General features: G+C 33.7%; 1 protein-coding gene across 1 annotated transcript; it reads right to left on the bottom strand.

Moving 5' to 3' along the window:
* LOC129217417 (3-hydroxyacyl-CoA dehydrogenase type-2-like) lies at positions 1 to 24,609 on the bottom strand. The gene is made up of 5 exons (XM_054851715.1): positions 24,484 to 24,609; positions 17,762 to 17,926; positions 16,424 to 16,588; positions 4,559 to 4,796; positions 1 to 266 (listed from the first exon to the last, which is right to left on the bottom strand). The coding sequence occupies exons 1-5, from the start codon at positions 24,496 to 24,498 to the stop codon at positions 76 to 78; spliced, it is 774 nt and encodes a 257-aa protein (XP_054707690.1). The 5' UTR covers positions 24,499 to 24,609; the 3' UTR covers positions 1 to 75.
* Positions 24,610 to 26,393: the final 1,784 nt, after the last annotated feature.

Raw genomic sequence — 26,393 nt, 5'->3', positions numbered from 1 at the left:
TACTACAGAAATAACTTTTTTTTTATTGATTATGAAAATGAAAAGCATGTTTTGATGATATATACATAAAGCTTTTTATAGCTCATATCTTAAAGCAGCGTCTAATCTTAGCACTTCCCCATTAAGCATTTTATTCTCTAAGATTGTTTGTACAATGTGAGCAAATTCATCTGGACTTCCTAGACCTTTTGGAAATGGGATAACGGAAGGCATATATCGGCGATATTTCTCTGGTAGTGATCTAAAGTAAGGTGTGTCAAATAAACCTAAAAGAAAAACAAACAATGAGAAATTCAGACTAATAATAACAACATAGTAAAATAAAAGCCTAATTTATAATCAGCCTCAGTTGGTGGGAAAAAGATTATAATATTAAAATTCATTTAACATATGAATGTTGTTCATGTAGGAATAATGCAATAGGAATGGACAAACCCACCAACAGTCTTGTACATAATACCTCAACATAACTCTAGAATTTACTGGAATATTCCCCAATTTTCTTCCAAGAGTTAGAGACAGGGCCGGCAGGGCCGATCCTAGGGTGTCGGCCGCCAGTGTACAAAGACCTAATGTGCCGCCCTTCAAGAGTAATTTGCATATTTTGACTAATATTTGACGTCCATATAAATATTTCTTCAAATTTCTGTATCAAGTTCTAATTTTAAAAAAAAGGTTGAAGTTATAAAAATGAAGAAAAATTTTCTAGTAAGAAACTTCTTAGGTACAATTTACATCTTTGAAGAAAGTAATAGATACCAAAATTTACTAGTCGTAAAACACATTTTATAGTCTGTCTTCGGTGACATCAGTGAAAGGACGGAGGAGGGAAATCAGGGGAAGGGGGATTGCTCCCAGAAAATTATCGAAATTGGCGTATGAAAAATAGTTTTAGTAATCTTTGGATGTGTTTGGTTGCAAGGAGAAAAGAGTTGGGCATATTCAAGGTGCATGGAGAAATTTTCGAAATTGACGTCAAATATCGCTATCTTAGGAACTTTTTCGAGACTTCAGGGGAAAAGTAAAGGAGATGTTGAAGTTCTCTCCAAAATTTTTTTCAAAATTGAAATCAATTCGAAGCTTTTTTTTGTGACCGTAGCTTAGGAAAAATCGGTGCTCTTCCCGAAAATTTTCCGAAACTGAAATTTTAAACAAGCAGTTTTGGATTATCTTTGTTGATGTTGCTAGAGGGAGGGAGATTCAATCGTCTCCCATTGAAAGTTTTCGAAATTGAAGTTTAAAACGCAAATTTAGGCCGTGTTTGCTTACGGTAAGGGATCTGGCGGCCTTCCTCCTGGTGTTTCTCGGCACTATTGTTTCAAAAACCCATTTTTGGTTATATTTAAAAACGATAGGGGTAACGTGAAAATGTTCGGAACCGAAATATTTTTCGGAACTAAAATCCATTATATGGGCTATTTTCGGGAAGGAAGGGTTTTGGAGCTCCCAAGCGGATATTTTTAAAAGCGCAATTTTATGCTATCTTTGGTGAAGTTAACAAACCTGGGAAGCTTCGGCGGATCTTTCGGATATTTTTCGATATTAATATCTAAAAAACACAACTATAGACTTTTGTCCACCTCACTTCGACGATTGATGGGTATATGCCCTAGCACCGTAAAAAGTTACATAAACCAAGCAGTCCTCCTCTAGAGCTTTTAGAAATTGAAGTCCCAAAATCGTATTTTAGGCATTGTTTGATTACAATGGGACAAAGAGCGGGCGGGGGTTCAGTGTGTCCTCACAAACTGTTTTTTGAAACTGAAGTCAATTTCAAACTGAGGGGGTGGGATTAGGGGCCTCTCTAAATAAGCTAATTGAGACTATCTTTGGTAGTAATGTTGGGAATGGATTTCGGGGCCCTCCATCGCAAAATTTTCAAAAAAGAAATAGGAGAAATGTCATTAAGCAATTTTTGATGGCATTAAGAAGGGCTGTCCTCTGAAAACACATTTTGGATTTCAAAGTCAGCATTTTCAGGCTATGTTTGATTAAGTTAAGTTTGAAGGGTGTGAATCAGAGATTTAATTGGGTCCTTAAGATCGGTGGTTCAACCAGCAAAATTTTCCGAAATTAAAGTCCTAAAAACGCCATTTTAAGCCTTCTTTAGTCTTGTCAAGGAGGTTATGGCATCCTTTTAGATCTTCGTTTTGGAGCTACGTTTAAATTTACTACCCGGGCAAGAGCCTGATCTGAAACCAGGCAGTTCATTCGTGATTTTAATTCGAAAAAAATGCTGTAAAGGGGGAAAATACATAATTTTAGTTCATTCATATACATTTGACTCTCAGGGGAGTCGCAATTTTCCAGTGTCTTTCCACGCAGCCGCAATAATAAAATAATATGCTAATCAAACAGTAAATTAAAAAGTTATGGCAAAAAAGGTCACGTTATGGACTCTACGTAAATGTCAAAAATACTGTGGAATGCCCCTATAGTTTTTTTTAAATGTAATATATAAAATATGTCTTCATTGTTTAGGTCTATAAAAGCTTGGAGGGTAAACATTAGCGGCCGCCCTGGGCCCTGAGTGCTCGTTTTAGAAGGCACCCTTTCATGCTTCAGGAGGGGGCCATTTCCCTTATCTCCCCTCCCTTGTATCCATGCCTGATTACCGGTTCTGTCATAAATTTTGCAACCAAATGAAGCATGTGCGTTAGAGTATATATTAATGGACAATGAACCAACACAATGTTCCCTAACAATCTATTTTTCTTAAACTATGCTATGCTGTCGGAAAATCAGCACTTACTTTGATAATTGAACATTTAAAATTTAGCACATTTGTTTGACTTATTAGAAGTTATCTTTGGAGAAATTCTTGAGGAATTTTTCTTGATTAAAAGAACTATATGATGCGGCCTGTGGCCGCCCCTTGCTTTGGCCGCCCTTGTGCGGTGCACACTCTGCACACCTGCTAGGATCGGCCCTGAGGGACGGCTTTAGTTGCTTTGCCGCTACCTGGCCTTGATAAAAAATGTACACATAAATCACATTGTATACTCTCTGCTGCAATTTGAACTGCTAAGGAAAAAAAAACTAAGAAACAAATGTAAGATTTTATCTTTTTTTCGCCTCCTTACATTTTGCCATCATGAAATTTGCCGCCTCTAAAACCTGCCGCCCTAAGTGGTGGCGCAGATTTCCTACTTCAGAAGCCGGACCTTAAGTAGGAGCAGCCTGAATCTTTTGAGTTAGTAAGATATTGTCAGTTAGCTGTGAGTTGATTTTAGTTTGGGAAGTAATTATTTGATTTTTAAATTAGTATATTTTCTATACAGTGCATGTACTATGTTCAAAAATATTGCTTTCTTTGTCTTTTGAATTGCACCCATATTCATCATTATCCCACACTCATCAGGTTTTTTTTTCATGCTACCCATGAAAAGTAATGAATCCAGGTTCTTCTGCACATACTTTTTTCAAAAAAAAATTGACCTACTTTTGAGAAAGACATTCAACAGATAACAAATTAAAGAAAGATTACAGTAGTGCATTTTAATTTTTGATAACAATTAAAGAGTAAACATTGCTGTAAGTATCGTTTACACTGCTTGAAATATACCATAAATATAAAAGCAAACAGTTTAAACACATTTTACTTCTTTCTGTTTATTTGTGTCAACAGTAATCTATTATTTTTAATTTTTTTAAAGGGAAAATCTATCTGCAGCACAGTGAATGAAGTCACATATTACAACTGATAAATCTATTTTTTATTAGTAATTCTCAATAGGATATAACATATCAATCTAATATTGATATATTATTGAAGAGAAAGAAGATTAAACATTTATTTAAAACTCAATTTAATGATGCATAAAATTCAATTTGTGCAATTGAAACAAAAGGTCTAAAATATATATGTGGCAGTGAGAAGCAAAAGGAATGTAAGTGGACAGTTTCAAGGTTTTGAGTAAAACGCGTTTAAATATAACATTCTAGGTAGGCTTTCATTGAAATTTTTTTCTAAATCATGCTGTATAACAGCACCTACCAGGGATACCAGTTCTATCTCTTGCCCAAGACAGAGGAGAGGATCACCTACCATGTGTACTGGTTATCTCCAAATTTTTAATTTTGCCTCTTGCATCCCTTTGCTTCTCACTGCCTCATATGTGATTAATAAATAAGGATTTTCTTAGGTAGTGCTGCATGTAATCATCCCCGACCCCCTTTTTCATGGTTCATCATTTTCATAAGAAAATATTGATCAGAGCATATCTTACCAAGTTGGCAAATATTTTTATACCAAATAAATTTTTTACTTATTTCTTCTCCAAAACTGAGAAGTGATCTCGATTCTAGTTTAGCACCGAAGCACAAATAGAAAAAACTTAAATCTCACAAAATATTTAAAAATATAACAAATACACAGAAAAATCTGAGACTGAACCAGAATTTGGTTTTAACCCAATAGAATTAAACAAATGCTACAAGCATTAAAGAAAATTTTAGCTAACATTCAAAAAGAGAAAAAAATTGTTTTTTGAGATAGAGAATTACTAATATCATATTTTTTCACAGGAATATTAGTAAGTTCACAAACAAAAAATACCCGCAGCAACTGCACAACATCTAATTCCTTCCGAAGACAAGTCACGAGCTAGCGGCAAAGTCATAGATACAATACAGCCACTTGCAGCAGCAAATGCTACATGTCCAGTGCTCCCTTCAAACGCATGAGTGCTTGTAAGATTAATTATGACACCTTTCTGACCATCATCGTCTGGTTTATTTTCAGCCATTATTCCTGCAGCTAATCGGATAACATTAAAAGTTCCCACTGTGTTAACCTGTTTCAAAAATCAACATTAGTGAGTTACTACAGCACTTCATAATTTGAAAAAAAGAAAAGTCAATTATGAGCATGTGTATGATATAAAATATTGTTAAAAAATAATAGTAATGAAAAAGAGTAAGTCAAGTATCATAATCAGTATTTATATCAATCAGTGTTGCAAGTCAATTCTGGGGGGGGGGGGGGGGATTTTCCTGTGTTTTCCCTGTATGAATATGCAACATTACAAAAAACAGGCGAAAGCTAATAGTAGTATAAGAACATTAATATCCTGATAGTTTCATCATAAGAAAAATAAATAAAAATAAAGGGAAATAAAGACAAATTCATGAAAATTGAAATAATAGTATGGTGACTGAATATTTATATTTAACTTTATGTATATATCCAGAGAGACTTCTCTTAATCATTGATTCCTTGGATCTTATAATATAAAAAAATTTTGAAAAAAAAAAAATAGAACCGACTTCAAAATTGCTCTAAAAAGTGAAAAATAATTTTATTCTTTAAACACTTTCAATAATACTTTTAAACATAATTTTTGAGGTTGGCGCAAAAACGATCGATAAAATCATTGACAGCCATAACTCAACTACAAGTATAAATTCAACCAGGTCCAGTTTCTTCACTACCACATGCATTACGCATTGATGACAGCATATTCGAGTAATGATATAAATGTTTCGTTCCTAAGTTTGGATGATTTTTGGATAAAAATATGAACGAAGCATGGTTACAATGGATTTTACTTTTTGTTTTTGCGCCAACTTCAAAAATGATGTTTAAAAGTATTATCGAAGGTGTTTAAAGAATAAAATTATTTTTCACTTTTTAGAGCAATTTTGAAGTCGGTTCTATTTTTTTTTCAAAATTTTTTTATTTCATTCTTTTTAGTGTAAATGTAGGTATTTCAGTAAAAGTAAGAAGTTACCTAGTAAGAAGTGCCGCTCTATATCACTGTATTGCTTTAGAAAAGCCTTTATTCAAAATTATCATTACAATTACTATTAATGTTACTCATTGTTATAAAAGTTTGGTGCCATATAACTGTAACATTGTTACAGTTATATGGCACCAAACTTTTATAACAATGAGTTTCATATTGTCGCGTAGATGAAGATAGCGAAGACAATGTGAAAGCCAAATGAAGCGAATACTCGTTAGTCTCAACTCGAGATCTTTATTCAGAACCACGAATGAACGTTACATGTCCTTATATACAACTTGAAAAAGTGCTGGAACTTTCCTGACTTGAAAAGATACAGAAATTAATAGAACATTCGAGAAAATACGGGAAACAGTAGAAACGAAATTTTAGGAAAATTCACTTTGTCCTAGTCGGGATTTGAACCCGGGTTGCTCGTGTGGGAGACGAGAATTCTACCACTGAGCCACCGTTATCCATGGATAAAAAGAGCGAACTTTGCTACAATATGATTTTAATCATTTAATAGGGAAATTTACTGTTTTTTGCCCATAACTTTTCATCTAAAGAACAAATATGGTCAAACAAAGTAATGGGACCTAAGTTGAGCCATCCTCTATCCATTAAAAAAAGAATCATCAAAATCGGTTCACTAGGTGAGACGCTATGAGTGGACAAACAAAAAAAAAAAAACATACATACGGTATGAACTGATAACCGCCTCCTTTTTGAAGTCGGTTAAAAAATGCAAAAGTTAAGATGAACAGTATGTCAAATAAAATCTTTGTTTCTTTGTTTTATGAGACATTTTGATATTTACTTTAACAACAAAAAAAAAGAACTTTAAAGTAAAAATACCATTTAAAAAATTTTTTTCGGAAGCTTATATTTTTTGCTATTAATTTTTGCAACATCAAAAAATAAAAAAATAAAAAATAAATAAATTAATTAATTAATTAAAAAAATAAATAGAATTCCCTGCACTTTCCAGGTTTAAAAGAATTTTTCAAAATTCCCTGGATTTTCCTCGTTGGTTTTTGAATTCCCTGCATTTTCCCTTCAGGTCTATTTTTTCAGATTTTTCTGTGGAGTGGCAACCCTATAAATGTTTAGCTCAATTGTTTGTTTTTGGTAATCTTTCTTCTTTTTCAAGTTGTTGAAATAGAAAATCTACATGTTTGTTCATTTTTAGTGTACATTCCGAATTTGTTCATTCCAAATAAGTTTCTTTCTTAACACATATGTTCATATGTATGTAAAAGGAAATGGGCACCCTAGCATCAAAATGGGCCTAGACAAAGTGGAAGGAATGAATCTCTGAAACTGGCAAATTGTTTTTTTTTTTTTTTTTTGCATGATTTAAAAAGAAAAAAAATATGTGTGAGATTGTTGCTTTACTTTTGTTTTTTTTAGAAAAGAAAACCTGCACATGGAGGGGGGAACTAAAATTCTAAAAACGTTCTGTCAGGCAGAGCTGAAAATGTTTCATGTGAACGTGTGTGTCTGTTTTGAGGGATTGGCAAGTGAAGCAGATCAGCAAAAATTACAAGGATATACTGGATTACAGAATGATCTTACTTTCTGTTAAAAGGAGGGGGGGAGTATAATTGATAGAATGGTTACTTTTGGGATTTCACGTTAAATTTACATTAGGGCAAGTTCCAGTTAATTTTGAAAAAGCATTTAATTTTTAATTATTATATCATTTAGTATGATAAATTCTTTTTGCTCATTTTAAGCAAAAAAAATAGAACATTAGTTAGCACAAAAGCAGTGGCAGATCACCGAATAGGCGCATGAGGCATTAGCTGGGGCCTCCAGCAAAGCAAGGGGCCTCGGAGCCGCGTCACTTCCTCAAAAATGGGAAAGTCAAAATTTTGAGTGGAAAATGCTCACAACTCCTGGAAACTGACAGTTAGTCATAGATTTTAGGCGCGGGTTTATTGCTCCCTATAGGGCCCCCCTGCGTCTAAAGGGGCCCCAGGCTTCAGCTGTCTTCGTTTGAATTTTTTCGGGAGAAAAAACTTTCTTTTCAGAATTTGCCATGGAAAGTCATAATTTTGAGTGGAAAATGCTCAAAACTAATGGAAATTAACAGTTAGTCATGGATTTCAGGCGCGGGTTAATTGCTCTCAAAAGGGCCCCCCTGCCTCTGAAGGAACCCAGGATTCAGCTGCCTTCGTTTGAATTTTTTTGGGAGAAAAAACTCTCTTTTGAGAATTTGCCATGGAAAGTCATAATTTTGAGTAAAAAATGCTCAAAACCCATGGAATTGAGTTAGTCATGGATTTTAGGTGCGGGCTGATTGCTCCCAATATAGGGCCCCCTGCGTCTAAAGGGGCCCCAGACTTCAGCTGCCTTCGTTTGAATTTTTCTGGGACAAAAACTTTCTTTTGAGATGGAAAGTCAAAATTTTGAGTAGAAAATGCTCAAAAGTCCTGTAAATTGACAGTTTGTCATGGATTTTAGACGCGGGCTGGTTGCTCCCAATAGGGCCCCCTGCGTCTAAAGGGCCCCAGGCTTCAGTTGTCTTTGTTTGGATTTTTCTGGAAGAAAAAGCTGTTTTTTTTTGTGGATATGCCTTGGAAAATCATAATTTTGAGTGGAAAATGCTCAAAACTCCTGGAAATTGACAGTTAGTCATGGATTTTAGGTGCGAACTGATTGCTCCCAATAATTCCCCCCGCATCTAAAGGGGCCCCAGGCTTCTGGTGGTTTTGTTTGAATTTTTCCAGAAGAAAAATTTTGGACTATTTTTTTTTTTTGTATGTGTGTAAGGTTTAAAGTTTCAAAATATATATTTGTTTCTTTCCTCCGGAAAACTTCATCTAACATATTTTGCACTCTACCGTGACTCAGCACTTTTTCCGAGATCGGAGAATTCCCGCTTCTTTCTTCAAGGTCGTATTTTGTCCCTGAGAAAGTGGGGTGTTAGATAAGAAGTAACAAAAGGAAAGGCATTTTTATGGCACTAAGACAGGGGGGTTGGGTTGACCTTGGAAAATCGCCATGAGAACTGTTCTGTCCGGTACATTTCAATCCAATTCAGTAGTTCAGTCACTGAGTGTTGTCTAGTAACTGTGTTAAGAATCTTGCTAGTTTAATGAAAGAAAAAAGCATTTACAAAAAAAAAAAAACAGCCCTGGGATTTAGGTGAGCAATCACACTTTTTTTTCTCCAATGCGTTTTCCTTTTTGGTCATAAGTTTAAAAACGAAATTGTTTCAAAAGAGTCGGGAAAAGTTCTTTTTGAGGCAATGCTCCTCCGCAACATTCTTTTTACGATGCTGAATTTTTCCTGCTGCCGAGCAGGGCTGCGGAGTCGGAAGGAAAATGGTTGACTCCGACTGCTGCTTTTTTATTTTTTTTTCAAATCCCCCCTCATGGGAAGGGGGGAAAACTCCTAAATAGAGATTCAAATATTTCCTTTTTATGAAATTTTTGCATTGTATTTTATTGTAAACCTAAGATGCATACAACGTTAGAAATTCAATATGAAAATCAAATTATCCGATAGGAGCGATTTTTAAAGTAAGATTACTAAAAAGTCCCATTTTTTAAAAAAATGAAAAAGATTATTTTGCTCCCCTTTAATGTTTAACAGATGCTGATCAAATCATGTGCTTTCAATTTTTGAAAGCACTGAGAAAAGTGAGAGAAAGAGTTTTGAAAGAAAAAAAAACTTTTTTGCTAAGTCAAAAACTTTTCTTGAGAGGTGGCCCCCTCCTCCTCCCTCCCGGGTGGCACTCATCTGGTGGGTGACACCTCAACTTAATTTCAGAGTTTATAAAAATTGAGATTCTTTAATTCTAAAAAAATTCCCCAATAATAAATCTTAAATTTCATCTTAAAAATTTCAACAAAAATATTGCACTATATTGCAGAGAGAGGTCGTGTACATGTACGTCTGGAGCAAATTTTGCACAAAATGCGGCGGTATACAGCTTTGTATGAATAGCTTTAACTATACCTACATTTCTTGGCTCAATTTTTAATTTAAATTTTTTAATTGACGGCTTCAGAATTAACCTTAATATGAAGATTTTGGATTAATTATAATTATTGAGTGTTGTAAGCAATAAATCATATACTAATTTTATTTTGTACTTTTCAGTGTTAACCAAGCTTTCTTAGATAAAATTTTTAGAATTAAAAAACATTTAGGGGAGAGTGTTGTACCTTGGGGCACTGCTAATTTCTAAGAATTTATTTTTAGCAGCCATGTTTTTATAATTTCTAATAGTAACCGTTCACCCTAAATGGTGCCATAGTAAAAATCAGCATCAAATGAGTAAAATTGATGATTTTGTGAGAGAAAGAGAATTTCATGACTCAAAAGTAAATATTTTCTTCCTTTTCATTTCATTTTCCGTCTTTGTATGTATTTGTAAATTTAGTCAACTGAATTTTATTCTGTTATAAAAGAGAAGTACTTTCATTATTTTCTCATAAGCAAATTATTTATAGTGCTTCTAGATTGACCATCATTTTGGTTTTCATTAAACTACGTGGTGATTGTACCTTGGGAAAGCCAAACATTTTGTACCTTAGGACATGTCCTAAGGTACAACATATGCATGGTTCTTAATAATTAAGATATGTTTAGGAACATGGAACAATGTTCTAATCTTATATGTAGTCTTTTAAACAACTTTTTCTTTTCTGGTGCAAAATTGGTTCAAGTATAATAAGGCTGTTTCCTGAATCATGAAGACTTTCCCATAGAACAACAGGATGTGTCCCAAGGTACAATAGGATGTTGAACCTTGGGGTAACTTGGAACTTATACTTTAAATGGCTGGCAACATTTTATTTTCAAATTGTCTGAATTAAAAAATATATATTCTATAGAAGTATGTTGGGCTATTTTAATGTGACTTTTAGATTTCCAACTTGATTCAAATAATTGACGTTAAAAATTAAAATATGAAAAGTGTTCCAAGGTAAAACATTATCCCCTAAATTTTATCGGATCTTTTGTATTTGTGCTTTCGTACCAACACACTTTTGAATTTACCAAGCACCCTGAGAAGTTTCTCGACTTGCTCAAGCGATACATGCATTCCTTTTACTATTTTATAACAGAGATCGAGGTAAAAAATATATTATTTTTATTTCAAAGTGATTATTTAGAAAATGTTAGGCAACAAAATTGTTTGCTGACAGTTGCTATCAGTTAAATTAAGTTAGAAAATAACCAACTTGGAGACGGCGTAGGTAGCTGTTACAGAAAATTCGATAAACAATCAAGCCAGCTGGTTGCCACAATGAGTTATTTTCTTATTAGTAGGTATTTATACATGTAATCAAATTAATTGGTAGTTAATTTTTCAAAAAATGCACGGAGAGTCAGAGAAAATTAAAGAAAAAAAATGAAACCCGGAGTCGGAGTCGACATGTTTTCGAATGACTCCGACTCCTTTAGCCTAAAATGAGCCCGATTCCAAATCCACAGCCCTGCCGCCGAGTTATGATTATTCCACAGCTGTCTTTTTGTTTGCAAGTTTCCCGTAAAAAAAAATGCTTTCTTGCGCACAAAAGTAAATTTTTATAGTTTGTTTTCAACTGTCGCGTAGGGTGTTTAAGTAGTTATATCATATTAAACCAAGATTTGTGTTCCTTGAATAAAAGACATGATTTTTCCTAACAGAAGTTTCTGATATTCGCTGATATTTTTTCCCCACGTTTCTGAGTTAACGTAATGGTGTTGTTTCGGTCAAGTTGATTTGCGTTTAGATCTAGTTGAAACCGAATTATACTTAGGCTCACAAATTTTAATGGTTATTTTCTTTTTCCAGAAAGGCTTAGAAATGACGCCCCCCCCCCCCCTATACACACACACAAAAAAAAGAGCATCCAGGATTCGCATTTGAATTTCGACTTTTTGAATTCAAATTACGCTTTTTACAATCATGAATTGCGATAAGTACCTACACATTGGGTTTCTTGTTTCTACAAATGGAAGAGAATGGAAATGGTCAAGAACGTTACACCCGTCATATTATGACTTTGGATTTTCTAGAATTGTAATACACATTAGCGGAGTACACGGGGGGGGGGGGGACACTTGTTGACCCAGGCCCGAGCCTGATGGGGGCCCAAATAGTAGGGGTAAATAATATGGAGGGGGCCCGTAAAAGTTTTACTTGTGATGGGTCCCAAAATTTCTGTACACCCTCCTGGTAATACGAGACATATCCACAAAAAAGAAATGGTGATTCGGATGCGGTAATACAGATGAAGAATTAATAGCCCATATCGACCAGTAAGTACACTTATAATAAAGATTATTTGCAGTGTATAACGTTATGTATTTTTATTTCTTATCAATCTCAAAAGATGGGAATTAGTAATCTTTAAATTTTGTATTTAGATGAATTTTTGCTGTTTAATTTCATCTAGATAAGTTTTTTGTTCTGAAAAACTTAATTTTAAGCAAAAAAAAGCCTTTTTTAAATGTCAAGTCTGCTTGAGCTAAGCCTCAGACAGGGGCGGTATTTTCAGCACTTCGTTTGGGGGGTCGATTTTCTTGAACAGGATTTTCCTCAGTATGGTATAAAATACATATTGGTTAACAGGACGTGATAATAAAATGGTTTTAATGTTAAGAATAATAAGGCAATTTTGATGTTGAGAGCGAGACACAAAAGTCATCTTTCAAATGACTGACCTGATTGAAACATTCAAAAAACAATGGAAGCAAGAAAGTTATGTTAAAAAACACATTTCCTTCAGATTCCTCTCTTTAAAATAACCAAGAAAACTTTTTAAATTGAGCTAGTATTTATTTTGCGTCATTAAAAAGTATAGTCGCACAATTCACAAAAAAGTTGTTCTTCCCTCATGCTATAAATTTTACTTATAAGTGTAATATTTTCTTTTTTGTTTTCTGTAACCGATCTACGTAATATTGAACTTAAGACCAATGATAAATGTATCTCATCAAATCCTGTCTCAATTTCTTGAGAAACTGAATTGGTCATTTTGTTCGAAAATTACTAAGTTTCAATTGTTAATCCAAGAATTATGATTAACGGATTGAAAGTTTTGTGATAGAGTGTAGCATTGTTCAAAAAACGCTCCGCAGTATAAGTACAGTAAACGAAAATTCAAACAAAGTCATACCTATCATAATGACATCAGATTTCCTATCATTGAAAAGGTCTCTTTCCAGTAATTCGTCCAGGGGACTTTTATAGATTTAACTCTTGAATACCATCGTATGTCACTCAGAGATTGTCAAGTAAAGAGCATCAAGATATATTTGTAGACGTGAAAGTATTTTTTGATATAGGATGTTTTTCAAAAAGAATTTTTACAAGAGAAGCTTTACAAAGAGTTTCTAAGAAAGCATATAATACATCGAGTTACTAAAATGTGTTTCTAGTACAAGGAATCAATGAATACTTACTAGCTAAACATTAAAATATAACATGAGCATTAAAATTTATGTAAAATGACATGGAGTTTACGCGTAAAAATTGCGCAGTCTCAACACTGTACAGGCATCTCATACCAGATGCCCGATCATAACATAGACTACGCATTTTTGATATATTTAACCCATATGAAGAGACTACTTCTTTAGTTAAGGAAAATAATTATTCTAAATCAGTTTTTTCTGTTCTGAAAATGCAGGCAAATGATTTTATAAGTTATCTTAAATGAATTGACCTTTTTTTATTATTCTGAGTGAAAAATTTGGGAGTGCAACCGCCCCTCTCACCCCCTCCCTATTTGCCGCCCCTGGCCTCAGACGATTTGTAAATATGACTACGAAAATTTTGCTCTCTAAATAAATAATAAAAACAGCCATCGCCATGGTAATCTGAAAAATCAGAGCAACCTTTAACTTTGGTCAAGTAAATAATCAATAAGCAATTCGTGATTGCTCAAAAAAAATATATATATATATATATAGTCAAACCTTGATATCTCGAGCCTCATCTCGAAACCCTTGATGTCTCGAAACAAAAATTTTCCCCAGCATTTTCTATAAAAACCCCTATGTATTTTCCATAGTTATCTCGAAATTTATTTTTCGAAACCCTCGATATGTTGAAATGTTTTGCACAGAAGCAAGTTTCCATTGTCATTTTGCTTCGCCAATTTTTGTAGTAAAACCTGTTCCAGGGACAACTGCTTAACGTTTTTCATCCTTTTTCATGGAAATTTGTGAATAGGGGATTGGGGCAAGATAATAGATTAGTGTTGCATGAAGGGAGTGCAGTGTTTTCCCCAGAATTTAGAATCTTTGTGCATTTCTGTCGAACATGTTGTCCACTTTGAGGAAAGGGGTTCGTCCGTCAGTTTTCAAGCGGAAACGGAAAATCGTTTTCTTCATTCAGCTTTTTTAACTCCTACAAAATGGCTGCTGAGAACTTTTTGAATGTGAAGTTACTGGTTAAAGATAAAATTAGATTTTTTAAATTTTTAAGTGAAAAAACCAAGTTGAAATTGTTGTTCATTTCAAAATCTCATCCTGTGCACTTTCGACAATTAGAAAATTTCAAATCTAGTGAAATATTGAAGATTACTTTATTGATCGTAATTCGATGTGGTCTAGTAGTACGTATATAAATGCATATAGCGTACGTGTGTGTAAATGTGAGAGTTAGTGTAATTTTTTAAAAACCTTGATAACTCGAAAACTCGATATCTCAAAATTTTTTCCCGTCCCGAGAGATTCGAGATATCAAGATTGCACTGTATATATATATATATATATATTAATTTGACTTTTTGGCATCTTGAATTCAAATTATGTTTTTCGCAATCACGAGCGTGTATGTTTGTGTAGGCATGTAGGTAGTCCATCCCTTATCCTAACGTCAATAAATATAGCCTATAATCGTGTTTTTAGGACTTCAATTTCAACAACTTTCCGCTGAGACCCTGCACCCAGGACCGGATTCATTTTGGTCCCCCTACAACAAAATTTGTAGGGCCTCAGAGGCCAGCAGTGTATATTTGTAACGTTAATAAGTCTTTGAGTGCTAGACTCTTTCAGTTTTTTCTTCAATTTCTTGGGCTGCAAAAAGACCAGGTGCACCTCCGCACTACGGGGTCTGTGGGTGCGCAGATCCGGACCTGCCTGCAGCTGCACCTTTGTGCCCTCTAACATCATCAAAGAAAGTCTAAAACTGCGTTTTTAAAACTACGAGTTTAAAATTTTTCCTGGGGGAGAACCCCCGGACCCCTCTTTCTCCTTATTTTTCCTATCCAATTAAAGGTTCTCTTTCTCCTCTCTCTTTTTTTTCTGGCCAAATGAAAAAAACTTCCACCCCTAAGATTTTTTTTCTCTCTGGTTGCGCCACTGAATGATGCGCATTGAAAAACAGGGGAAAGCTGGGATTTTGCTAGATGGTCTGAAATCGGGGTTCGGATCTCACACCCTGCACTACCTAAATTACCAAAAAACAAAGACAAAATTTTTCGCAGTAAACTTTTTTTGTCAGAAATATCGTTGTTTTTAATTTTTAAATAAGAATAATCTCCTTCCCCCCCCCCCCCAAAGCTTGTTGATTCAAAAAAATATGATTTTTTTCATTGTAAATATAGGAAACCATATCACTTTCATTGTGTCAATTAAAGGGGGCCTCCGGATAGGTTGCGCCTGGGGCCCCAAAATCGCATGATCCGCCACTGCACAAAAGCATGATTAACTAAATGATTACAATTGTGGACAATATCTGTATTGATGGGAATTTTTTTACGGTTATAAAAAATGAATAAAATTGTAATTTTTAGACGTATTTTCATAGCGGTCTAATTCAAGGCTGTAGTTCATAGAAACTAAGATTTTTTCGTAGCAGTTGGCAGCTCTGATTATACGCTACAGTGGATTATCTGTGCTTTTTTTCTGTAAAGTTGTTTTTTTTTGCATAGCTTGAATTTTCTTCTTACTCGATTCAGGCTGTGTAAAATAAACAACCATACAGTCTTGGTAGAAGCAGTCTCCATTTGCAACTGTTTGCTCCTTTGTCTAATTAGCATAGTAATTAGCATACCACAATCACGATTTCAAGAAGAAATCATTATTTTCTAGATTAATTTTGCACAAGAAAAAAAGCAAAGAAGACAGGGCAATAATGGCAAATAGGAAAATATTTGGAAGAAACAGAAATAAACTGTGTGTGTGTGTGTGTGTGTTTTTTTTTTTTTTTTTTTTTTTTTTTAAGATCCTTTTTTTCAAACATTAACATTAGTTTAAAAAATATTTTCTGCAGAGTCAAAAGTTTTCTATGAACACCGTTCATGGGTTCACCTATATTATTCAAAACTGGTGGACAGTTAAAAGTCCAATGCTTAGGTTGGTGAATGTATGTGTTAAGATTCTCAAAAGTCACAAAATTAGGGTTTATGGTTCTTAACTTCCTCCCTCCTCACTTCCTGTTTTAAGATTAATTTCCACAAAATAGATAAGTTTTGCAAAGAGAATAACGTGTGTTTTAGAGTTAAACCAGGAATCATATGGTTGCAAAACATTTTTCATTGTATTCAAAGTAACTCTCACATAAAATTTTAATAACAATATAATTTGACAAAAATGGCTAATAAAACACCACAGTCAAGAACATATTTTCAAAGGAATATATGCTTCATGCATAAACTGCATAAATAATCATAAAACTTAGTGGTCTAAATTTTAACCAAAGTTTTGACAAATTGATACAACATAAATTGATTTATGATTACCTGTAGCATTTCAGAAAACTTATCTAAGCAATGTGGAACATTGTTTCGGAAATCATACGTCTTTGATAATACATTTGTTCCAGCACAATTTACGAGGAGATCCAGTTTTTTGAATTTATCTGTTGTTACATTCAGGGCATTTTGCACATCTTTCTCAGAAGTCACCTAAAAAAATAAAAAATGTATTGGGAGAATAAAGAGTAAATTTTCTTTTTTTCTAAACAAAAATTACTGAAAGTTTAAAATATAATTTCAGAAAATAATATTTATGTTAGACAAGAAAACAAAATTAGTAGTCAGCAGCCATATTTTGCTAGTAAAAATTAGTTTGACAACAGCGATTTTACATACAGAGGCCCTTTTTGACACTCGAGTTTCCATTAACGGCAAGGCAGAAATAAACAAAAGCAGCAACAAGTAGCCACCGCAAACTATCTTAATAATTTTTACATAAAGACAGGCGCATTGCCTTAGTACCTTTTGGACATTTACACGTAATAGCTAACAATCCAACTTACATTTACCACTTGATAACAGCCTTTTCTCTCCATTAAGGTTAACATAATTTCTAAATCATACACTCTGCCACTTAATAATAACTTCTCAACCATGATCTAAATGGTGCCAGCATTACAGGAGCTGTCAACCAAAAGTGATAAATTTGGGATCACACAATCGTATATCTATTCTACACTCTAGCCTCAGCATCAGAAACAGCCCCACACAATGACAAATGCTGAATTTTATAGAAAATCTGCAGACTATTTCTTGGTTATGGTGAAATGAAACTAAAGCGTTTAAAGATAAAAAACTTACATTTCAACAAACAAACATTTTAAACATTGGGGGGAACATTTTAAGTAGCATGTAATTGTGGTTTTTAAGCCTAGCATCTGGTTGTTACACATTTCTTAAGGCTGATTTACATTTTACGATTGGTCTAATGTCTTCAAGATTATTTTTTAGTTTTTTTTAATCTGCATTGCTAGCAGACAGTTGAAAAAAATTCTACTGCTAGGGTTCTAGCTTATTTTACTTATAATATTTAATTCACATCGAAATATATATTATTAATGTCACCCTGTTAGATTAATAAATACATAAATAATTAAAAAACAAAACAGTGTAACCAACCGTCGTTACAAAAGTTGAGCTGACAGATTTGAAAGGAATTTTGATTTTTGATCAATTTCTTCGATCTTCAAAGAAAGAGGGAGAGAGAAAGATAGAAATTATAAATTCAAAAATTGAGGATGAAGCATTTTAATCAACTGATATATGTACAACATTTGTTTTTCTTCTTTTTGAAGCATATAAATTTTATTTTATAGTACTCACATTTGTAGGAACAAATACAGTGTTATCTCCAAGTCTAGAGCATACTTCTTGTCCCTTAGATGTTTTTAAATCACATATAATAACTTTTGCACCTTGTTTTGCAAATCGCTCAACAGTAGCAAGTCCAAATCCAGATGCTCCACCAGTAATCAAAGTCACCAGTCCCTTTAAATAAAAAAACAATATAAAATATTTCCATAAAGCGTAAAACAATCAAATAAAGAACTTATTCTACACCAAAACTATTCTTGATACAGTGTTTATAGGAAAGTTTTCTACCCTCTTTTTCAGAACACTCTTTTACTCCATCTTTTGCTGTATAAGGAGGAAGAGATAGGAGTGCTAGCCATACCCTGGTTCGAAGGAATTTTTAAATTGAAGTAAAAAGTTAGTTTTTGGTTTAAAAAGGGGGGGGGGGGGTTATGAGCATCCATTTGGAACTTTTCTCAAAATTGAAATAATTTTAGGCTACCTGTGATGACCTTGAGATTGGGTTCCTCTCAAAAATGTTAAGAAACTGAAGCTTTAGATATGAGATTTTAAGCCAAGGGCTCAGTAAGGGAATGGGGAAGTTTTGAGAAATCTCCTCGGAAATTTTTCAAGCCTGAAACACAATTTTCATTCTCTTTTCGAGGAGAAAGAACTGCAAAACGATTTTTTTTCTTCAAAACTCAAGATAATTTCAGACTATCTTTGGGAAGGAAGAGTTTGGAGACTAAGGACCAAACATAACAGAGGTTTTCGATATTCAAGTTTTTAAAAAACTTATCTGCAATTTCGGGTTATCTTTAAAAGCCTTAGGGGGATCCTTCCAAAAGTTTTAAAAAATCAAAAACTAAAAGATGCAATTTCAGACCCTCATTGATAGTAATGTTAGGGAAAGGGAAGTGGTTTGATACCCCCTCCTTCCCCCCAGAAGTGTTTTGAAAGTGATGTCCTAAAAACACATTTTAGTTATCTTTAACGATGTTGTAAAAACATCAGGATTCGCGAGCTGCTCCAGAAATTTTGTGACAAAGAAGTTGCAACTTTATATTAAAACTTTTTGAAAGGAGATGAGGCGGTAGGGAGGTCTGTCTCTCTTGGACACTTCTCAAAATCAAAGGCTTAAAATTTCATTTTTAAACTATGTTAGTGTAATATTAAGGGAAGGAAGAAGTCTTAAAGCTCTCTCCCTAAGATCTTTTGGCACTGAGGAGCTAAAATACAATTTTGTTTTCGGAAATGTAGCAGAATTTAGAAGCAGTAATTTAGCTCTTCTCTAGACTTGTTCAGAAATTGAAGTTGTAAAAATGCAATTTTTAGTTGTCTTTGGTGAGGCTGTGAGGATAGGGTGCTCTCACATGAAAATTTTCTGTAAAGGAAGATCCAAATGCGGAATTTGAGGATGCTTTTGGTTTCGTTGAGGCACAATCCCTTTTCGGTTCCGTGCTCGGAGCCAAACTTGAATTTATTGCCCTCTGAAGTTGCTACAAAGACAAAGACCCCAAGTTTCCCCTATAAATTGGCCAATGGGATACACCTATTCTTTCATAACACAACTGTTGAAAGTTGCAGGTTTCCTCTAGTTCGGAAGGTCCAGCTGCTCTCCCTTCTCGTAAGATATTTTTTTGGTGAGAGAAGTTCAGAAATTATCTTTTTGTTTTTTTCAAATTTGGTTTTGGGAGGAACTAGCCCCATAGGCGGATATAGAACCGAGTTCCTGGGGGGGGGGCAGGATTTTTTTTGAGCAATATTAGTTATAATTAACGCTGGATTTAGACTTAATGTGGCACTAAGCAATTCAGGTTTTTGGTCTTTTTTGTAGAACGGACAACTTCTCTGCCAGGGGCAAAAAAGGCCACTTTTTAAAGCCCCCCTCCCCACTATGCTTTATACATATAGTACATGATGGGAATTGATGTCCTTTTTAAGTAGATTATAGAATATACCCAATTTTTGTGGTTCCCCCCCCCCCTCTGAGGAATTTTTGTAAAATAGATGTAAAATTTGGCATTTTGAAGCTTTATAAGGGGTAATTGGAACTATAAAAATAGCAAAATACTCTTTTACAAATTATGATAATCCACAACAAAAATTGTTTTTAGATTGACAAATCAATGACAGCAGTCCTCAGAGAGAGAGAGAAAAAAACTATAGATTTCTCATTGCGACTTTTTTTTTCAATTACAAGAGGTGCAGAAAACAAAAAAGAATAGAGGGAGTGTTTTTTTTTTTTTTTTTTCCCCATGCTGAACAGATTAACAATATGCAGTAGAAGTAATATAGAAGCAAGCAATACAAGAGAATTTCCAAAAATACTGCACTGCATTTGGGATTAAATAAATAGAAAGGTATGAAACATGTGAGTCACGAAAATTTATCTCAAGTAATATGTTACAAAAATGTTAGAACCATGAGTATTACATTTGAATTGATTATTGCAGAAAGGGCATAAGTCTTTTTTTTTTTTCACAATTGAGTTAGCTGTGGTTTTCCCATATATTTGCATGTAGAGACATCGACTAGTGTAGCAGGGAAGTCAATCCTTGTACAACAAAGCACTTTACTTAGGGGTTACATTTTTTGTTTAGTGCAGAAAGGGCATAAGTCCCGAACATATGCCATTTCTGCACTAAACTCGAAGGAAGAAATAGTAAAAGCAATGGCAAGATCATAGAATTTGGCTAACTAGATTTTTTGGCACAGTGAAGTAAAAACAAATAACTCTTTTCATCTAGCATAATTTCGGTAATGGTAGGTTCGTCAGTTCGGGGGATTAGGGAAGGGGGGAGGATTCAAAATCACGGAATCGGAATGAAATTCACTAATTTCTCAGGGGTTTTATAAACATCACTCTAGGAACTGCGAAAAAACTGTATGCTTTCAGTGAGATATACGCTGGTCAAAATAAGAACAACACTGCAGGAGACTTTTTCTAGAAATAACGTTGAATAAATTTAGCAAGATTGCTAACGACTTTCTTCTGAGTGGACATTCGTTTGTCCTTTGCGAGTGGGATTTTGGGACAGTAAAGCGAATGTTTAACAGATATGACAGATTATAACCATGTGAAATCCAATCTCTTATAAGTGAAATCTTGAAATTACACCAAGATTCACCGTTAAATCTGTTGTAAACAATGAAATCTGTAACCGCTAAAACAGGTGCCCTTCATTTTTTAATCTTTGAAATTGAGATTTTGGGAAAAGATTCTACTGGGTGACAAATGTTTTCAATTATCAACATTCATTATGTTTAAATATTCATGGATGGAACATCAAAGGAACGGTTTAAGGCTAGCATTTTATAAACAGTTTTCACGAGAATATTGCAAAGTAATGCTTGTCGGCTGAACTACCTTTGCCAATATCAAGTATAAATGAAAAATTTTCATATTGATGGAAGCAATAACAAATATCAAGCTGATTATTCAGTGCAATTTTGAACATATTCATACTAATATGTACATTGAACTTGGTACACAAAACTAGACAAGAGGATAGAAAAAGATTTCCATGGAGGATTTAGTTGCTGAATATGAATATAGTTTTATACACATGTAAAACTTTTTGCTTTTTATCTCAGTTTGTTGGTTTTTGCATTCTTTTATTTTTTTTCCACCAGACTTTATTATTTCACTAAAACAAGATGTGAGAAAGTGGAAAATATACTATGTATTTTCTCAAGAAATAAAGAATTTATAAATATGTAATTCACTAATTATTTTTGTCACTTTGTTATATTATTTTTTATTATCATAAATCAGTTTAAAATAAATCTATTTCCTTTGATTTGCATTTTCATCACTCTAAATTATTCTTTCAGGATATTTATTGCAAAAAGGGAATAAGTTCAAATATAAAAAAATTTTGTAATTAATTTCAGTGACGAAATGAAACATAATTTAAGGGGAGGTAATGATTGTACTTGTGGTTAGATTAGTCATAAAAATTTTCATAGAATTTAGTTCATTTCTGAATGAAATACAGTCGACTCCCGCTACAACAAGATCTGACTTAAGCGAAATGGCTATAAGGCGATTTTTTCACCAGTAAAGAATTTTAGATCTAACACAAATTCCTCGCCCGCAACACGAAACTTTTCGAAAGAGAATCGCGGTGTGTAAGTATCGACTTTGTTATTGGCTACTAAAAATGTACTTTTGGTGAATGCACCTTCATCCCTTTAGCATCACTCGCAGCGGATGTTCCCACACCATACTAGTCTGAACGTACCTTACACAAATAACTCTACTCCTCATTTTCCTTTTTTTTTTTTAAATTCTAATTATAAAAGTTCATAAAATGTAATTTGTGTAATAACACCTGTGAGTGCTTTTTCATATAAAGTTTGTGAAGATAGAAAGAAAAAGCGAAAAATTCCGACAATTAAAGAAAAGCTAAAGATTTTATGTGCTTGAACAACTTTAAAATGCGTCGAAGATAGCACAACAATTAGGTATGAGTGAATCTTCCATAAGTATGCAATTAAAAGTCAAAAAAAAGAAATTCGTAAAAGTTCACCAAGCAGTATCTAATCAAAATGCAAAAATTATGAAAATGGAAGCTGCTCTTGTATTGTGAATTTAAGAAACCAGGAAGCGGAGTGTTGACACAGATGGAAACGTTATAAAAAAACAAGTGAAGCATCTGTATTGTGTGTTTAACAATATATAAGAATAACGTTTTGATCACACAACATAAATAATCATCACCTTCACTTTAAGTTGCAAATATCATAACTGTATCTACTGTACATTACAACTATAGTGCATTTGCTTTTTTTACTACATACTTTTCGTACCGTACTGGTTTTAATTTATGTCTTTTTTCCCATTGATCATTGATTTTGTGCATCGTAGCAGTATTTTCTGTGGAATAAAGTTTCAGTTTCTAATTTGTTGAAATAATCATTGATTATTTTAAGTATTGCAGCGGAATACACAGCTCGTTCAGTCGATATTTTCACTTATATACTTGTCTGCTTCCAGTTCAAAGTAGTCTTTTTAAACACGTTTCAGGATCCCAATGACCACTTTATCAGTTGTAATACATTGTAAGGTGTTCCCAACCCCTTAGAAAAGGAGTCACTATTCTCTTCATTTTCGCTTCTGAACTATTCAAAAAGAAAAAAAATCATAATTTTTTCTTTTAAGATAATGGAAGGTGTATTGTTACTATGTATAAAGTCCTTCCTGGGGCAAGGGCATAGCCTCCCTATAAATCCGCCCATGCCAGCCCACCATCTTATATATATATATGCCCTTGATTTCTACTCCTGGAGCTCATAGGATTTGTAAAGTCTGGTTTTTCTGAAATTGCTCTATTAAAAAAAATAAAGAAGCTCAAAAAATGAATTTTAATACTACAGCAACAGGTTTTATTGTCACAAAAATTACTTAAAGGTGACTTACTAAAAAAGGAGCTACTAAGCTATCTGACACCACATATGCTAAATGTAATATTTTTCATAGCTTAGTTTATTTACTTGGTGAGTTGTTTTTTTATTTTTTTAAAATTTTAACGTAATCTTTTGTCTCATTTAATGGATTGCGTTGTCCAAAAATTAAAATGTTAAATTTCAGAACTATTGATTAAGCAGCGTTACAAAAGCAAATAAGCGCTTTATTTTGACCATTTTGGCAAAAAATTTTGCAAATACAAATAAATACAAATACAAAAGTGACGACCAGCAACAGGCTCTGGGCCCAGCTAGACTGGTCCTAGTCAATTTACAATCTCAGTGAAGATCAATGGCCCTCTTAAAACTATCTACTCCCTTGCTCATTACCACCTCTTCCGGTAAGCTGTTCCAAGGTTCCTTTACCCTGCTAAAATAATAATTTTTCCTAATATTCATGTTAGCCTGAGATTTAAATAGCTTAAAACAATTACTCCTTGTCCTGTTTTCAGTGATAAACTTCAGCCTCATAACATCTTTCATTTTAATAAATTTAAACAACTGAATCATGTCCCCTCGGTCTCTTCTTTGCTCAAGACTGTACATTTTTAGCCTTCTAAGCCTGGAATCATAGTCTAAGTTAGAAAGTCCATTTATTAGCCTTGTAGCCCGCCTTTGAACCCTTTCCAATACATTAATATCTTTCTTAAGATAAAGAGACCAAAACTGAACAGCATACTTCAAAAGAAGCAAGTGATCCACATTATGATAGTTTTCCCCGAACGTACAGCATGCTCCGATTTGGGTGACAGGAATCAAAAAATTCAAGGACGCCATAAAATGGACAATGTAATAGGAAAAAAATAATAATTGAAAAATCATAGTTTCGAAAAGATTTATATGATACGAGACATTACAAATTTCGGTTTTTTAAGTTTTTAGCTAAGTACTCTACAAGCACTTTTCGCGAGAGCATCGTAATTGCGAAAATTTAAGTCTCGCAAATTATATTTTTTAATACAAAATTTCCAGCTCACGAAATTACCGACATCTTTAGTTTTGCGAAAATAAGTGCTGTAAGAGTAGCTAATTTAGAACAATAAAAACCAAGCACCTTTCGCTTATCCCTTTTGATACAAAACTAACTAAATGAAGAGAACAAAAATTTACTTTCCCCTTAAAATTTTAATTTCAGTGAAGCAGCTGATTTTCTAATTATCAATTCTATCTCACTCAAGTGAATTATAAGTTAATATCTTATTGTACAGGCTAATTGAACAAGAGAAGTGGAAGTTATACTTGTTTTCAATTTATCGTTTCAAGAATTTTGAAATTCTTACTTTAATATTTTGCATTTTCTACTGATAATGGTTATATGAATTCGGAAATTTTAATGTAAAATCCTAACACCGGCACTTCGATACATGTGTCTCCCTCGTTTTCCTTTTTTTTATTTTTTCTCTTTTCCCATTTATTTATATAGTCTGACTAATAATAGGAACTGGAAACACTGCAGGGTTACCATATTTGGCAACTTATCCCTCAGTTGAAAGATTCTAATTATTCACTTCAAAGATGTGGATAAAGACAGAACAAGCACGTAACTTGGTCACAGTTAAAAATGGTATAAGTAGAAATTCTTCACATTAATAATCTTTTTTAAATTAGTATTTTTCACAAACGTAAAAAAAGTCTTGAAAAAATCGTGAACAAGAGAAAACATCGCATAATTTAATTAAATTATTTTTTTTACGTTTTATGTCAATTTATTTTTGGTGTTTTCTGTGATTTGATTGTACAGATCAAGCAGGTCATTCGCAGAGTCTTTTTTTCTTAAAAATCAGATAATGACAATTAAAATAATAATTATGAACAAGAAACGGAGAAAAATTGGTAAAATTTTAATTAATGCTTCCATGAGCATCGTCAGAAGAGTAGGGAAAGAATCGAATGCTCCAAACTCACTTTATATAGGGACTCTATAGATGGGACTGCGGCCCTGTGCCCCCAATTTTTAGGGCTCATGTGCTCACGATGATGATATGTCGCGAGAAATGAAGGTTGAATGCTTAATTATTTGGCCTCCAGAATAATCTAAACTACTTGAGAATATAAAATTATCCTAATTTTAAATTTTTATTAAAAAAAAAATCACTTGCGCACAAATGAGTGTTGAAAAATACCTTTAATTGCTCCCCCCCCCAAAAAAAAGGAAGAAGAAAAATTAATTTGAATTTTGACATCTTGAATTCAAATTATGTTTTTCGCAATCACGAGTGTGTGTATGTAGGCGTGTGTGTTTGTGTGTAGGGGTATGTGTTTCTGTGTACGGGTTATGTGTCTGTGTGTGTAGGCATGTGTGTTTGTGTCTGTGGGGGGGGGGTGTATGTGTGTGTAGGCATATGTGTTTGTGTCTGTGTGCAGGCATGAATGTGTGGGTAGTTGATGTTTTTGTGTATGTATGTGTGGGTATCTGTATGTATCCGTGTGTGTATGTGTTTGTGTAGGTGTGTGTAGGTGTATGTGTTTGTGTGTGTAGTTGTGTATGTATGTGCGTGTGTGTAGGACATGGATGCAACCTGGAGACGGCTTTCGCTGGAGGTGCAGCATCGTGAGGAGCCCGTCGACGGTGATGGTGCGGACGGTGGTGGTGGGAAAAATCAAAGGAACGTCAAAAGCAGTCAAGTGAGAACAATAAGCCATCGTGATTGCTCAAAAAAAAAAAAAAAACACACACACACAAACACACACACACACACACATATACACTGACGTCCCGTCTCTAAAAAACAAGAAGCAGGATATTTTGAAAACGCAGGGCTCCTAAAACTGAATGCAAAAAATACATTTTATGCTGTTTTGTTTTTTACTGTGATAAGGAATATTAGTCTAGGTTCGGGGTAAAGCCTCAATTCTAACTTAAAAAGTGATATAAGAGATAGTGGCTTGGCTAGAAAAAATTGCACTAAGTCTTTAGACATTGTATTAATGCGTAAATAGTCAGGATCCCGTCGATAATGAGAAAAAACACGATGCAGACTGCGCCATTGAGATTTTTAGAAGTTTTGGACAATTTGTGGATGCTCTGTAACATCTGAAGGGGTACGTCATCATTCATAATGGACATCTTTGAAAAAAAAAAAAAATAAATAAATAATAATAATAAATAAAAATTGCAAACAAGTGCAGGAACTGGACTGCCGTGCGCTGGAATTGAGAACAAAACAGAATATAAAAACAGAAAATGAAT

The sequence above is a fragment of the Uloborus diversus genome, chromosome 2 (genome assembly GCF_026930045.1).
Source record: "Uloborus diversus isolate 005 chromosome 2, Udiv.v.3.1, whole genome shotgun sequence".
Classification (NCBI taxonomy): domain Eukaryota; kingdom Metazoa; phylum Arthropoda; class Arachnida; order Araneae; family Uloboridae; genus Uloborus; species Uloborus diversus.
The sequence above is the reverse complement of the archived record's forward strand: the minus strand, read 5'-3'. Positions and strand labels throughout refer to the sequence as shown.

Excerpts from the sequence above, each read along its gene's own strand:
- LOC129217417 (XM_054851715.1), bottom strand. Across the intron at positions 16,589-17,761 it reads CTGTATTTGTTCCTACAAAT|GTGACTTCTGAGAAAGATGT; the intron begins GTGAGTACTATA and ends TTATTTTTTTAG. Across the intron at positions 4,797-16,423 it reads AGTTTTCTGAAATGCTACAG|GTTAACACAGTGGGAACTTT; the intron begins GTAATCATAAAT and ends TTTTTGAAACAG.